This window comes from Ictalurus furcatus, chromosome 19 (assembly GCF_023375685.1).
Source record: "Ictalurus furcatus strain D&B chromosome 19, Billie_1.0, whole genome shotgun sequence".
Taxonomy (NCBI): domain Eukaryota; kingdom Metazoa; phylum Chordata; class Actinopteri; order Siluriformes; family Ictaluridae; genus Ictalurus; species Ictalurus furcatus.
In genome coordinates this window covers 22,912,901-22,928,357 of record NC_071273.1, presented here as the reverse complement: position 1 = coordinate 22,928,357, position 15,457 = coordinate 22,912,901, and the positions used below count along the sequence as shown (strand labels likewise).

At 36.0% G+C, this 15,457-nt stretch overlaps 1 protein-coding gene across 1 annotated transcript; it reads right to left on the bottom strand.

The window, feature by feature from the left end:
* Window positions 1-1,367: 1,367 nt before the first annotated feature.
* Window positions 1,368-15,453, bottom strand: th2 (tyrosine hydroxylase 2). Its single transcript, XM_053650185.1, has 12 exons — window positions 14,820-15,453; window positions 12,993-13,170; window positions 11,028-11,116; window positions 10,545-10,612; window positions 10,212-10,262; window positions 7,730-7,875; window positions 5,982-6,117; window positions 5,823-5,892; window positions 5,127-5,183; window positions 4,821-4,916; window positions 3,177-3,310; window positions 1,368-2,225 (listed from the first exon to the last, which is right to left on the bottom strand). The coding sequence occupies exons 1-12, from the start codon at window positions 15,093-15,095 to the stop codon at window positions 2,060-2,062; spliced, it is 1,467 nt and encodes a 488-aa protein (XP_053506160.1). The 5' UTR covers window positions 15,096-15,453; the 3' UTR covers window positions 1,368-2,059.
* Between the last annotated feature and the right edge of the window lie 4 nt (window positions 15,454-15,457).

The window sequence follows — 15,457 nt, the reverse complement described above, 5'->3', positions numbered from 1 at the left end:
CTGTTGCAACTTAACCTTCTCTGCTCCAGGGGGCGCTGTATCATGGCTGACCCTGCACTCTGACCCCAACTTCCTAACGTGCTGGGATATACGAAGAAGAAAAGAATTTCACTCTGCTGTAATGTATATATGACCAATAAAGACTCATTATCATTATATTTAACAACCTTTTAATAAGTGCATGAGCTGCTTATTAACTGTTTTTTTTGTTTTTTTTTTTATAAAAAAACAAGGTTTCTCTGCTGCATTTTCCTGTTTAATTTTTTTTTTTTTTCCTTCAACTTAGAATTAAAACACACTTTCTAGCTATTACAATTAGTGGGCGTGAGATTGGTGCTAAAAAGCGTGAAGGCGTTTAGCACAGTCTTGGGATTTCCTGAAATGTTTTTGTTGGTAACTCAATTTTAAAGTTTGCCGTCGGTCCGTAACAGGGTCGTATTTCCGAGTGACCTCATCTCAGTCTAACTGCAAGTCAAGAAAAAAAAGAACAACGGCGCTCGCGTTTCTTCTTCTCGTGATCTTCAGGAGATTCGGATCGTGCGAGTTCCTGGTGAAGATGCGACTTCATCGTGGACTATTCCGAATATTTATTAGGGGTGAACGTACGTTTTGCATAATCTGTAATGGACGACTTATGGGAAAAATATAGCTGATTAAAATAAATAAATAAATAAATAAGGATTTTAATGATGGTCGCTGAAGTGTGGTTATAGTGGGTCTGGGCAGCTGTTTTCTATCAGAAAGTGCTGTAGGTTTGGAGGTTTTGTAGGCTTAAATTTTTTAAATTTCCATCACTAGGTGGTGGAGGCGTTATGTTTACGCGCGTCCGTCCGAGATTCTTGTACTGCAAGTGGAAATTCTCAAGAATAAGTGCTAGGATTCGTATGGAAATATCATTCTAACCATAGAATGATCGCATTTTGGAGTTGATCCAGACAGGGTCAAGGTTACCGAAAGGTCAAACGCTGGAAGTGGTTGTTCTTTAATAGCATCCTTCTTGTTTGAAGTATATATTAAAGGAATTTCAGACTCATAAATTAGCAACAAAAAAAAGGACTAGAACTGTCGATTCCTACTTGCACACAGTATACATCGATTGTTTGGTCTTAAAACGTCTTTTAACTTTACTTTTACTTCATCATCGATAGATATGAATGAGAGTATTTGATCGATGGAATATCAGTGGAACACAAATAACATCCACGTTTCAGAAATATACTTCCTACAGAGAGTGGCTTTTTAGAAAAGCACCTAGTGACATCAAAGGTCTGTTTATTTTAAATTATTATTATTAATAATAATAATAATAATTATACTGGCTCATTAGCTGATCCTAGCTAGGACTCAGCGGGGTTGTCGTTATCGCTACGGTGTCCGTGTAGCCTGAGCTGCCATTTTGTTTATATTTTTCTATGATCAGCTGATAAGGTCACTTTGAAAGTATAGCACTTTGACCTGAATGATAGCTTGAATTACAGCTTATTATTGGGTGGGGGGAAAAAACGTTCCAAGTAAATCATTAGAATGTCCTTAACGTCCTCGTGCCGTTAGCATGAATGCTCATTAACCACGTTTTGTGTCTTTGCTAATTCAATGCTGAAACTAAACCCCGTTCGTCATTTGAGAGCGAAATGGAGCGAAGTAACCTTATATTACAAATGAGCTTGTTGCCTGGGATGTGTTTAAAAGTTTTTGGAGGGTTCTAAATAGTTCGAAATGATTTTTATGTACTGTTTAGTTCAAAATATACCGTTTGTACTAGCGTGCGGATGTTGTCCGGTGAAGATCGCACTTCTGGGTCTCTGGATGAGTATGTCTCTTGGTAAATATAAATGTAAAACTCGACACAATTACAGAATGATAGTCAAAAATAAAGCTTTATTAAGGGCACGTATATCTGTTGAACACACACACACACACACACACACACACACAGAGAGTCTACTGAAGAACAGCATGCAGGATGAGCGTGAGATATATTTACACTGTGTGTATATCTCATTTTCTCCACGTGGGTGTTGAATAATTCGCGATTAAAGACGAAACCAGGCTTTCAGGCTCATCTTTGGCCCAGTCTCTCTAACGCACTGTGCAGAATCTTCAGCTCGTCTCTCATTTGGCCCAGAACGTTCTGGATCTTAGCGGGTTGGTCCAGGATCTCCGTGGAGCAGGTGTACGGGTCGTATCTGATGGAGAACGGCTTCTGGATGGTGGAGGAGTACTGCCTGGAGACCGAAGATCATTAGCGCTTATATTTTCTATCAGCAGTCACGTTAACATTTTAAAACCGTTCTTACACAGTTTATTATTATCGATCATTTCGGGAAGTCATTCATTTCATTATTAAACATCTTAGCGTCGGATATTATTAAACCGTTTTAAAGTGTGTGTAACAATTTGAAGAATTGATCAAATATTTCAAACCTTTTTATTAGTTCTTGTTCATTGAATCATTTGTTATTGAACACGGATTTTCAATTTTAACATTTTTAAACTTATTCAAGCTTTTAAATGTTTTATGAAATTTACTATTTAACTTTTTATTATTGTTACATCTGTTTTTGTTTTGTTTTTTAAAAAAAAAAAAATCACTATTGTAAAAGCATTGTAAATGTTTTTTCATTCAGCATTTTGATTACCGTGATATTTATCTACTAAACATTTTAAAAACTGATATTTCAAATCTCCCACTAAACATTTTCTTTCATCGTATTATTTGTTATTAAACATTGCTACATTTTAAGCTATGTTCGCTATTTCATAACCCGTAAAACTATTAAGCTTTAAACTGTTGTCATTCTTTTAACGACACCTTTTATCGTTTGTTAGAAATCTTCTGATTACACGGTTATGTTCGTAGACGTTACTCGGCGTTTTATTATTTGTTCTGTTTGCTACTCAACGTTTTAAACGTGGTCTGAAGAAAGGAATACCGTTATGACGCCATTATTTACAGCCTTAGTATTAAAGAGCAGGAAAAGCATTAAAAACCTGTTAATACTCCATAACAAGTCTTAAGCAACAACCTGCAGACACATTTGTGTGTATTTAAGTACTCTCATTAGTTCCGCTGTTACGTTTCTCTTCTGTTTAAAAGCTATTTGTCTGTCCTGCCCCTAACCCAACCCCTATATATATATATATATATAAGCGCGATATAAGGTATAAGGCTTCACCTTATCCTGTTGGTAGCATCATCAAAGCTCTGGGAGACAAAGTACACGGGCTGGTACGTCTGATCCTGGTACGGCTGGACCGCCGTCTCGGCAGGGACGAACGTCTTGTACTCGGGTTCGTTAGAGAGAGCATACTAGAGGAACACAGAGAGAGCCGTGTATTTAAAAACTGGTCTCACAAATTCTAATCTATTCCTAAAAGCATCTGCTGTATGAATAATACAAACACGATGCGTTCATGCCATAACGCATAGCCTATAGAATCTTATTACGTTAACTCTGAAGTGCTCTGGAGTTAACAGCAAGAAATGGTTTTTTTTTTGTTTTTTTTTTAAACGTAAATATTTGATTTGATCCACCATTAACTCGCATCATAAATACTTCACTAATGTAGCCTGTTTCATATGATTTCTATACCCAGATTTATTACCTGGGTAGAACTGACACTTCATACGATTTAGTTCATTAGTACTAATGCACAATATTCTACATTTCCATCATACCCTGTGATGTTTATTCTGATGATCTATTTTATTACCAGACCTGACGAGCTTTACACATTTCGCACAGGAGCGCCGCAATTTAACATCGGCGTACGCTACTACGAGTTAGCGTACCCTATCTCTCAGAAATCCTTTTTCTTCTCAATAAAACAAGACATGAGCTGCATGAGTCTGGAATGATTTGCGCTGGTGTTTTCAACTCTTAGATATTAACCGGCACCGACTGGAAGCCCTACGCTCTCTTGGACTTGTGGGCGTCCTTGTTTTCTTTCTTTCTAGTTACAGTATGTTTGACTCGGTAACCGTGAACCAGGCGTATAGTTATTTCATCCTGCATCCAGCTGAGTTTTTCACGCTTGGCGCTGCCACCAAGCAGTTCCCGACTGCGCAGCTGATAATATTATTACGCCGTCCTCTACCGTCTCGATTTTGATCGTATTGAATCGTTCAGCGTGATTATAAATATCGCACGAGTCTGTCGTCGAGGATTTTTGTTCCTCCGAAAACAGTATACGCATTTTATTTTTACTTAAACTTTTCAAGGACTCGCTCCAGATCTCCTTTTGCCTTTTTTTTCTTTTATTCTACATTTATTACAGCCAATAAACTCTATGCTTTTATTTGTATAGGCAGATACCACTACAAACCGTATTTACATAAGGACAATATGTCTGTTCATTTCAGGAGTTTTTCATGCAATCAATTCAGTTAAGAACCCAATCTCATAAAAAATGTGAATAGATTCAAACAAACGCAGACGATATTTTAATACCAAACGCTTGAGTGTATACCCTGTTTGATGATCTACTGATGGTCATGAGTTCAAATCCCAGCACTGCTAAGCTACCACTGTTGGGCCCTTGAGCAAGGCCCTTAACCCTCAACTGCTCAGTTGTATGAGATATATGTAAGTCTCTCTGGAGAAGCACATCTGCCAACAGTCGTAAATATAAAATGTAAATGTAAGTGACTCTCAGCCGCTTTCACTTTTCACCGAGACACAAATTCTCACACCTTTCTACTCCTGGTTCAGATTATAGGCTAATGAAATTACAGCTCATTTTATTATTAGTGTACATATTTAGCAGTTGAATGTTGAATTGCTTCCTTTTAGATTATGTATGAAGTTTTTTTTTCTCACCAAAAGTTCTCCATAGGAAGATAAGAGGCCGGCACCGTACGCCTTTACTTCCCCGTTCTGCTTGCAGAGCCCAAACTCGACCGTGAACCAGTAGAGCTGTGGAAGAAAACGAGAACATACGCAGTAAGTCATATATTTCAATAAGGTTTGGAATGCTGAAAGTCTATCATGAAACTTTTAGGTTTCAAAAAAATTAAAATAATTGCATGTCATTTCCCAACATAACCACTAGATGTCAGTAGATTTACACATTTGATTAGCACTCATACTTCTTTCATACATAATTCTCAGTAAAAAGCTCCTTACAGTAGACAGCTTTTCGATATCCTCATCAGATGCTCCAAGAGAGGCGAGACCAATCTCCTGTGAAGAAAATGAAACAAGTGAAGTCCACACGTTCGTCTTCTGAAATAAATTAGCAAACTACAACTTGAACAAAACAGCAGGGGTGGAAATGACTTCAGTAATAGTTCTTTATTACTGTACCTTTTTTGTGTGTGTGGAAGATTTGTACTTTATTCAAGTTTTATTGAAAGGCAGTACTTTTACTGGAGTACGTTGGACTCCTTACATTTTCATTTGAACCTTCAAAGTGCATCTTAAAAATCTCAAACACCACGAGTCAAATGGGCAAATTGGGAATTGAACCCAGAGGTGCGAGGCAAACTTACATGATAACCACTAATCCACCATTCCCCCTCTTATTTGATAATATAAAGGGCGGGGAAAAAACCTTTTACTTTTTGCTCAGGTAGAAAATAGTTATGTTTAAATTTAGATACTTTTTAACTTTTACTTAAGTATCTACATTTGACTGAGTGAGACTTTTAATAAGAATCATACTTCTACTTAAGTACAGTTTCTTTCTACTTTTTCCACCTCTGCAAAACAAAAACAAAAAAAATAATGCTTAATGGACTTGTACAAAAGTTTTAACTGTATATATATATATATTGTTTAATAACGATGGAAATAGAAATCTGTAAAGTTAAAAGTGAATACCTGTGAAAACTGAGCGAACTCCTTGTCCGTGAGCATGGGGATGTGTCCGAGCAGTTCGTGACAGCAGTCCCTGAATTCATTAAATAAAACCCGGTCAGCTTGTGTTCGTTTGCGAGTGTGGGACTGAATAACAAGTGTAGAGCGTATGTGGGGACGTACGGCTCTGGAGAGTGCATGGGTGATGAGGAATGGCGAATGTACTGCGTGCACTGGAACACTCTGAACGCCAGACTCGCCAGGAAGTCCCGCGCCGACAGCAAACCCACGACTGGGCGCAGCTGGAAGCCTGTCTTTTCTGAAAACGCAAACACATCATAAATACCATCAATCGCTCCGGTCAAAGTGAACAATCTACCTTTTTTTTTTTCTTTTTTTTACTGGAAGGGATATCAATTTTTATTTCTACAGAATGATAGACATAGTCACAAAGCAGCGAGGAAAACCTCCCTGAGACGGCATGAGGAAGAAACTCGAAAGGGAACCTTGTCGTCCTCTGGGTGACACCGGGTAATGAGATTATAAATCATTATACAGGTGTAGAAGAGTAAAGACACACAGTACCGAGTGTGTTTACACGGTATTCGGTATGAGTGGATTTCTACGATTCAGTCTGATTGCAGCAGCGGCTACAGATCTACAGTATCCAGTGATATATATGAAATATCATTTGCAGAATTCCTAATTATATTCCAAAATGTATTCATTTACATTGTGTTAAGAGTGTACAGAGTATATATATATATATGTGTGTGTGTGCATACATTGTATGTAATTCCCTAATGCATCACTAGATGTCAGTAGATGTCTTTCATTTCCTTAGTGCTCATTGCTTAATACTGTTTGATGAGGTGATTCATGAATACCTGGCCATTAATATTTGGTGGAAGGCCTCCTCTAGACATGGTTCTACCTTATTCTTTCCATTTGTAATAATGGATTTAATGTAACTGCACACGATGTTCATTGCCTGGGAGAGTTTTTCCAACCAAACTTTTTTTTTTTTTTTTAGCACCTTGGCTTCTTGTTCTTTCACAAACTCACAGATGTATTTATATTCAGATCGAGTGACATTTTATCTATTGTCTTTATCTATCGAGTTCACACTATCTATTGTTACCAAGATGGTTCCTCTCAAGGTTTCTTCCTCTTAAAACATCTTAGGGAGTTTTTCCTTGCCACCGTCGCCACTCAGTGGCTTGCTCAGTTGGGATAAATTCACACCTTTAATATCTGTATACCGTGTTGATATTTCTGTAAAGCTGCTTTGAGACAATGTCTGTTGTAAAAAGCGCTATACAAATAAAATTGAATTGAATTGAATTGAACTTTAGTCACACACAGGTCAAGTCTTTTAAACTAATTATGTGACTTCTGATGGTACTAGAACTACGCTATATACAGTACGGTGTATATAGTTTTAGGCACATGCAGAGAAATGCTGTAGAGCAAAGATGCCTTTTACTGTAGAGCAGTAAACGGTAGTAAATGAAGCAACGTCAATATTTGGTGTGACAAATAAATCTAAATACAAATAAAAACAGTAATCTCAGGTAGAATGAGTGCAGTTTTATACGGAAATGAGCTGTAAGGTTTATTGAGTATCTTACAGAACCAGACACGGTTCTTCTGGAGACTTTGACTGTCGCACTCGACTGTTTTATTTCTGCAGCGAAACCTTCATTAATGTCTTTTATCTGAAAAGTGTCTCTTACCATTTAATACTCTGCTTTCTTTCCTGACACACACACATTTTTCTGTAAGGTTTTAATTCTGTGCTGGAAAACGAATGTCTGGGAATCTAACATGTTTTCGTTCTGACTCGATTATGCAGAAATCATCAAATAAAAATCTGTAACAAAGTTTCTACTAAAAAAAAAATAGGGTATGAAGGTTCAGGAAGAGGTTACCTTTCAAGAAATTGGATACGTCTCTGAGCTGAGGGATTTTGTGCTCTCCATAGCCGCATTCTCTCTCCAGCTGCTGCAGGCCATCCAGGAACTGTTTGCACGCATGAGTCGGATAGATGGAGGTCAAAGTCCTGTACACTTCTCTCCTGATGAAATATAAAGCATGTCAGGATCAGGATCCTGCGCGGGTGCACACTGAGCATCAACATGGCTGGTTATTATTTATTTTAAGATAAAAGTATTTCTAAGTAATTAAAAAAAAACATAGTTCAAGTGAACTGAAATGCTAAAATAATAATAAAAAAAAATACTACTACAACTACTACTACTACTGCTGCTGCTACTACTACTACTACTACAACAACAACAACTACTACTACTACTACTAAAACAACAACTACTACTACTACAACAACAACTACTACTACTACTACTAAAACAACAACTACTACTACTACAACAACAACTACTACTACTAAAACAACAACTACTACTACTACAACAACAACTACTACTACTAAAACAACAACTACTACTACTACAACAACAACTACTACTACTACAACAACAACTACTACTACTAAAACAACAACTACTACTACTACAACAACAACTACTACTACTAAAACAACAACTACTACTACTACAACAACAACTACTACTACTAAAACAACAACTACTACTACTACAACAACAACTACTACTACTACTACAACTACTACTACTACTGCTGCTGCTACTACTACTACTACTACAACAACAACAACTACTACTACTACTACTAAAACAACAACTACTACTACTACAACAACAACTACTACTACTAAAACAACAACTACTACTACTACAACAACAACTACTACTACTAAAACAACAACTACTACTACTACAACAACAACTACTACTACTAAAACAACAACTACTACTACTACAACAACAACTACTACTACTACAACAACAACTACTACTACTAAAACAACAACTACTACTACTACAACAACAACTACTACTACTAAAACAACAACTACTACTACTACAACAACAACTACTACTACTACTACAACTACTACTACTACTGCTGCTGCTACTACTACTACTACTACAACAACAACAACTACTACTACTACTACTAAAACAACAACTACTACTACTACAACAACAACTACTACTACTAAAACAACAACTACTACTACTACAACAACAACTACTACTACTACTACAACTACTACTACTATTACTTCAACTACTACTACTACTACTACTACAACTACTACTACTACTGCTGCTGCTACTACTACTACTACTACAACAACAACTACTACTACTACTACTACTAAAACAACAACTACTACTACTACAACAACAACTACTACTACTAAAACAACAACTACTACTACTACAACAACAACTACTACTACTAAAACAACAACTACTACTACTACAACAACAACTACTACTACTACTACAACTACTACTACTATTACTTCAACTACTACTACTACTACTACTACAACTACTACTACTATTACTTCAACTACTACTACTACAACAACTACTACTACTACTACTACAACTACTACTACTATTACTTCAACTACTACTACTACAACAACTACTACTACTGCTACTACAACTACAACAACAACTACTAAAACTACTGCTACTACTACTACAACTACAACAACAACTACTACTACTACTACTATTACTTCAACTACACCAACAACAACTACTACAACTACTACAACTACTACTACTACTATTACTTCAACTACAACATCTACTACTACTACTACAACAACAACTACTACTACTACTACTATTACTTCAACTACACCAACAACTACTACTATTACTACAACAACTACTACTACTGCTACTACAACTACAACAACTATTACTACTACTACTACAACTACAACAACTACTACTACTACTACTACTACTATTACTACAACTACAACAACAACTACTACCACAACAACAATGACAACTACTACTAATACTATTACTACTACAACAACTACTAGTACTGCTACTACAACTACACTGTAAAACATTTCAGATGATTAATAAATAATCATCATAAATTTGGAAATGAAATTTAAATAATAAATTTGAATAAATAATTTAAATAAATAATACATTTGGAAATGAAAGTTCACCTGCTGCCTTAAAAATGTGCGTGAACTCAACTTAAAAATAACCTTTGTTTCAACTAAAAAAGTTATGTTTTACAAGTCAAGACAATGAATGACTTTAAGTTTCATTTTTGAGAACTTGAGTTCAATATCCAAAACTTGTCATGACAACTGGAGTTAAAGAGAAGAAATAAGTTCACATAACTTAATGGGGCTATCATGTTTTACAGTGTACTATATGTTATTATTATTATTATTATTATTATTATTATTATTATTATTATAGTCAGGACAAAAAGAAGAAGACAGTTAAGATACTCAGTTTGGTATGCAAAACCCACCAGGTGGCAACCTCTTCCGGAGTATATTCGACATGTGGTAACAGGTCGCCCCTGCAAACAATTACAAAAATTTTATAACACACACACACACACACACACACACACACACACACACACACACACACACACACGGATATCTTTCTTTACATTTGAAACAATTTTACTTCCATCTTTGCTGCAACGTTCTGTGCACACATACAGCATTGCATTCACTCTCCTAGGGTTTATTTACAGTAAGTTCAGATGGATTTATTTAAAAGATGTTCTTTCAGTACTGGAGATTTTGCTGTGAATGTAATACCTCTAAATATAATAACTAACGATCCTACTTACTGTTTGAAGTTGAACGCCAGTTCAGAGATAAACGCTCTCCGTTTTCTGTATTCCGGATCGCTAAACCCCTGGATCGAACAGAAATGTGAAATACTGCAAGATTTATTAGGTCAATACTAAAGGTCGTTGGTTTTGCACTTTGTTTTCCGGTTCATACCACAGCATTAGCTCCTATAACGTAAGTGAGAACAGGAACTTGCTTTGTGGACATTTCACAACATTAAATGCAACTCTAAATGGATAAAAAGTACGACGTCATTTTTTAAAATAAATTTAAAATGATTTTTTTTTTTCTCAAGTTGCTGTGGTGTAAGAGGAATACAAGACTTCTGGGAACGCTGTTAGAAGAAAAGAATCTACTTAGGAGCGGTAACGATAACTCGTCATTCCTCGCACCACTCCATCGTCGATTATTTTTCTATAACAGCATGACACGGAGTGTTTAATTCCTTATTTATTATACTTATTATTAAAGTTACGTACGGGGTGATCTTGGTCCAGGTCAGGGTCGTACTTTGTAATTACATGATTGCATTTGTCCAGATCACTGATCTTCCGTGGGAACCATGGAACTAGAAGGGGGCGGGGGGGGGGGGGGGGGTTTGGCACAAAATAAACACACAAATAAATAATAGTTATTTTCAGGTCATACAGTACGCACACAGTTTAGCACACGCAAGTTGAGCGCAGAGGTTTGTACACTCTTCGGACAAGAACACGGTGATGACGTTTCATTTGATCAAGACATTCCGTACAGATGTTCCTGTATTATCTTGGGTAAACATCTGGGTAAATATAACTCATATACTGTCATATACTGCCAAACACATACAAATACATACACTCCCACTTTAATTTGGGGTATATGTTGATTTTAGCTATCATTTTTACTTTCGTCTTGGACTTTTTCTCATCCAGAGTACAAACTTTTGCACTCAATTGTATAATAGGCCTATTAATACTAACATTATACTCAGTCTAATAAGAGCTGTTTAATTGATCTCCTTACTGCATGATGTTGTTATTGCTATATGACTCACTCTCAGTCTTTTCTATCTTTGTATCTTTTACCCGAGAAGGTATGTGTAGAGCGCCTTTAAAGTGTAAAAAATTTTGAAAGGCGATTAAATGTATATCAGCAGGTCCTTAAGGTCCAATTATCCTTTAAGGTGAGACATTACAGGAGAATAGGGTCATTTTAAAAAAAAACTAACAAAAAACAACCATATGATGCCAATGAATATCATATGCAAATATATTTTCATCTGATTAAAGATGACTAGAAATACATCCTCAAGAGAAGGACTTTTACAAAAATATCATTTCTCTATCGTTTAATGTAGAAAATACCGTGCACTCTCGTAAAGTCTTTTCTTTTCTCCTTAGGTTTTTTTGTGTGTGTGTGGTCTTTTTGTCAGTATAAAATGGGATAGGAAATGTAGAAAAAATACAGATTTGGAGTAAAATGGTTTTTAATAAACGATGTGATTTCATGTCTTTTCACTCCAGTTAGTGTGGGTTTGAGAAAATTGACAAGTAGCCTATCATAATGAGACATATAGCCTACAGTGCTGCGAAAAGTCTTAGGCACAGGCAAGGAAATGCTGTAGAGCAAAGATGCCTTCACAAATAATGAAATGAAATGTTTCTCCATTTAAAAAAAAAAAAATACTGTAAAGAGCAGTAAACAGTAATAAATGAAACAAAGGCGATATTTGGTGTGACGACCCTTTGCTTTAAAAAAAAGAAACGTATTAGTCGTCTCAGGTAGAATGAGTGCAGTTTTATAAGGAAATGAGCTGTAAGGTTTATTGAGTATCGTACAGAACCAGACACGGTTCTTCTGGAGACTTCGACTGTCGCACTCGACTGTTTTATTTCTGCAGCGAAACCTTCATTAATGTCTTTTATCTGAAAAGTGTCTCTTACCATTTAATACTCTGCTTTCTTTCCTGACACACACACATTTTTCTGTCAGGTTTTAATTCTGTGCTGGAAAACGAATGTCTGGGAATCTAACATGTTTTTTCTACTGACTAGATAATGCAGAAATCATCAAATAAAAATCTGCAACAAAGTTATGAACATGCTAGCGTATATATATACACAGGCTTTTCAAGGATATACAACATGACGCCATTGTGTCGAGTGGGCGGAGCTTAAAACCTTCTTAGTCAAATAGACCAAACCAAAATAAATCAAAATAGTTAAATAAACGAATTCCTGCCGAGTTCTGATATAATTACAGTCTACGAAGATATGTTTTAATTGAATCCATTTTTTTAATCTGAAAAAATAATTTATATACAAGAACATATGTCCTTTGTAGCCAATTTAGATACAAAGGTAGCTACAAGGAAAAGTACAGGTTAACGCTTTTTCTCCTGATGGCGTTGATCTTTTTTCCTGGACTACAGTGTGTAAATGTCAGCGTGAAAGTTTACGCACCCCGGTCGTCCTGCAGAAGCCGCACTTCATCTGCGACTCTTCTGAGCGCGTTAATGAAAGCGTCGGTGTCAGAGCTGTGAACTTCACACTGCATGAAGAACTCGAGCTCATCTGGGGACATTTTCTTACACCTCCGAGCAGCACGACTCTCCAGGTGGAGCAGCTTCGCCTCAAAGGTCTTTAATTAGACAATAAATAAATAAATCATTATTATTATTATTATTATTATTATTATTATTATTATTACTACTATTGTTATTATTATTATTGTTATACTACTACTACTACTACTACTACTACTACTACTACTAATAATAATAATAATCATAGTTATTATTATTATTATTATTATTGTTATTATTATTTTTTTGTTGTTGTTGTTCTTCTTTTTATTATTACTATTATTATCATTATTATTACTATTATTATTATTATTACTATTATTATTATTATTATTATTATTATTATTATTATTATTATTATTATTATCATTTCATCTGATTCTGCTTTAATGAGCTGCTGTAGGAATTCGGAGTAGCCCGAAATATCAATCAACGGTACAATTCGCACGAATCCTAAACCCCTGGTCATTTATTTGACAGAAAGCATGCGCTGAGATTGCTGAGTGAATGCTAAAATAAACCCCACGGATTACTGCGTGAATGCTGTTTGGGAATAAATCTAATATAATAAAGTGGTTGTAGCTGATTGATCAATAAACCATCATTAATGCAGCATTCATTAGCAAGCATTTCAAAAAAATCTTTATTTATTCCTTGCACGTTCAAAACCAGAGCGCGTGCCTCAAATGTGAACATAAATAAATCACGCAAGAACAGTTTTTGTGCACATTATTTTTGGTGACAAACACATGTTTGTCTTGAACCTCTGACCACACTTGAAGTGTCATACACTGGTTTGTTAAACATAATAATAATAATAATAATAATAATAATAATAATAATAATAATAATAATAAGCCCATGTCTCATCTATTCAACAAATGACAAATATGCAGCCAGTTCATTTAGAAATCATTCATGTTTCAAGATTTTTTATGTATTTATTTATTTTCAACAAAAAGGTTTCTGGAGACAAACATTTGAAATATCTTCCACTTAGACCAAGGATTCCTTCGAGATTTTTTTTTTTCTTCTTATGCTTCTAAATGTTAAACGCACTACACTGTAATGTAAAAGGGTACTAACATGTACCTTTCCTTGTCGCTGGGATGGAACCCTGAATGTGCACCGTTTGTACCTTTAGTATTTTATTATTATTATTATTATTATTATTATTATTATTATTATTATTATTATTATTATTATTATTTTAAGTTGTGTACATTTCATTCAAATTTTACTCGAGAAAAGAATTACGATCCACTGTGCAGCTTAGATCATTTTAAACATACAAAAACAATGGAGGAAATAGAGGAATAAATAAAGGAGGAAGGAAAGAAGAAAGAAAGAAGGAAAGAAAGAAAGAAGGAAGGAAAGAAGAAAGAAAGGAAGAAAGAAAGAAGGAAAGAGAGAAATAAATGAGGAAAGAAAGAAAGGAAGAAAGAAAGAAAGGAGGAAAGCCAGAAATGAATAAAGGAGGAAAGAAAGGAAGAAGGAAAGAAAGAAAGAAAGAAACCACACTAGTACCATCCCAGATATAGTGAAAGGTGCAGTTTAGTGCAGATAGGAGCGTTTTATTCTCCTTATGGGGGTTTTAAGATGCTATTTTATTTATTTATTTATTTTTTGTATAAAATTTTTTTGATTTTTTTTGTATTTATTGACATATTAAATGATTTTAGAGCGCGCGCTCTCAGTGACTCACCTCGAAAACTTTCCCAGCCTTGAAGAAGCCAGCATTTTTGTCGTTCTTCTGCGTAAAGAGCAGGTGGAGAGTCACTTTACCGCTTTTCTCTTCGAAAACCAAGTTGTCGCCGGTGCGCGATGGACCCGGAGACGCAGCTGTGCTCTCCCTGTCTCTCTCCCTGTCTCTCTCCCTCTCCCTGTCTCTCTCCCTCTCCCTGTCTCTGCGCGCGTCCTCGATGAGACTCCGCTTTCTGCCGCTGAAAGGCACACTCTGCGCCACGCTCTCCGTCTTCATTTCACCCCTCTTCAGTTCTCTCGTCTAGGCTTTTCCCCCGTCTCCTGTCATGTACAGAGCGATTTATATACTCGAGGAAATCGTGAGGTCTTTATGTAAATGCGGTGCAGGAGCGCGACTCCATGTGCGCAGCGCTGCGTCACGCGCTTTAAGAAGCCTAAAAAGCCAGCGGTTATCAAACGACCCTCAGATCTCGTGCGTGTGACAGTACACACAGTCTAGATTTAACCAAAGGAGAACTCGGAAAGTCTTTCTTTTTTTATCCCCCGTGACAGAAATTGGAGATTGGGGATGTGAGGTACTCTCCAAGGTACTGAAACAACAACAACAACAATAATAATGGTTTACTGCTATTATACTGC

Bases quoted from the DNA above. Each gene is read 5' to 3' on its own strand.
- th2 (XM_053650185.1), bottom strand. From the start codon at position 15,095: ATGAAGACGGAGAGCGTGGCGCAGAGTGTGCCTTTCAGCGGCAGAAAG. The intron at 11,117-12,992 runs GTGCGTAAACTT...GCCCCCTTCTAG, and splicing joins GCTTCTGCAGGACGACCGGG to TTCCATGGTTCCCACGGAAG. The intron at 7,876-10,211 runs GTGGGTTTTGCA...ATATTTCATCAG, and splicing joins CCGGAAGAGGTTGCCACCTG to GAGAGAAGTGTACAGGACTT.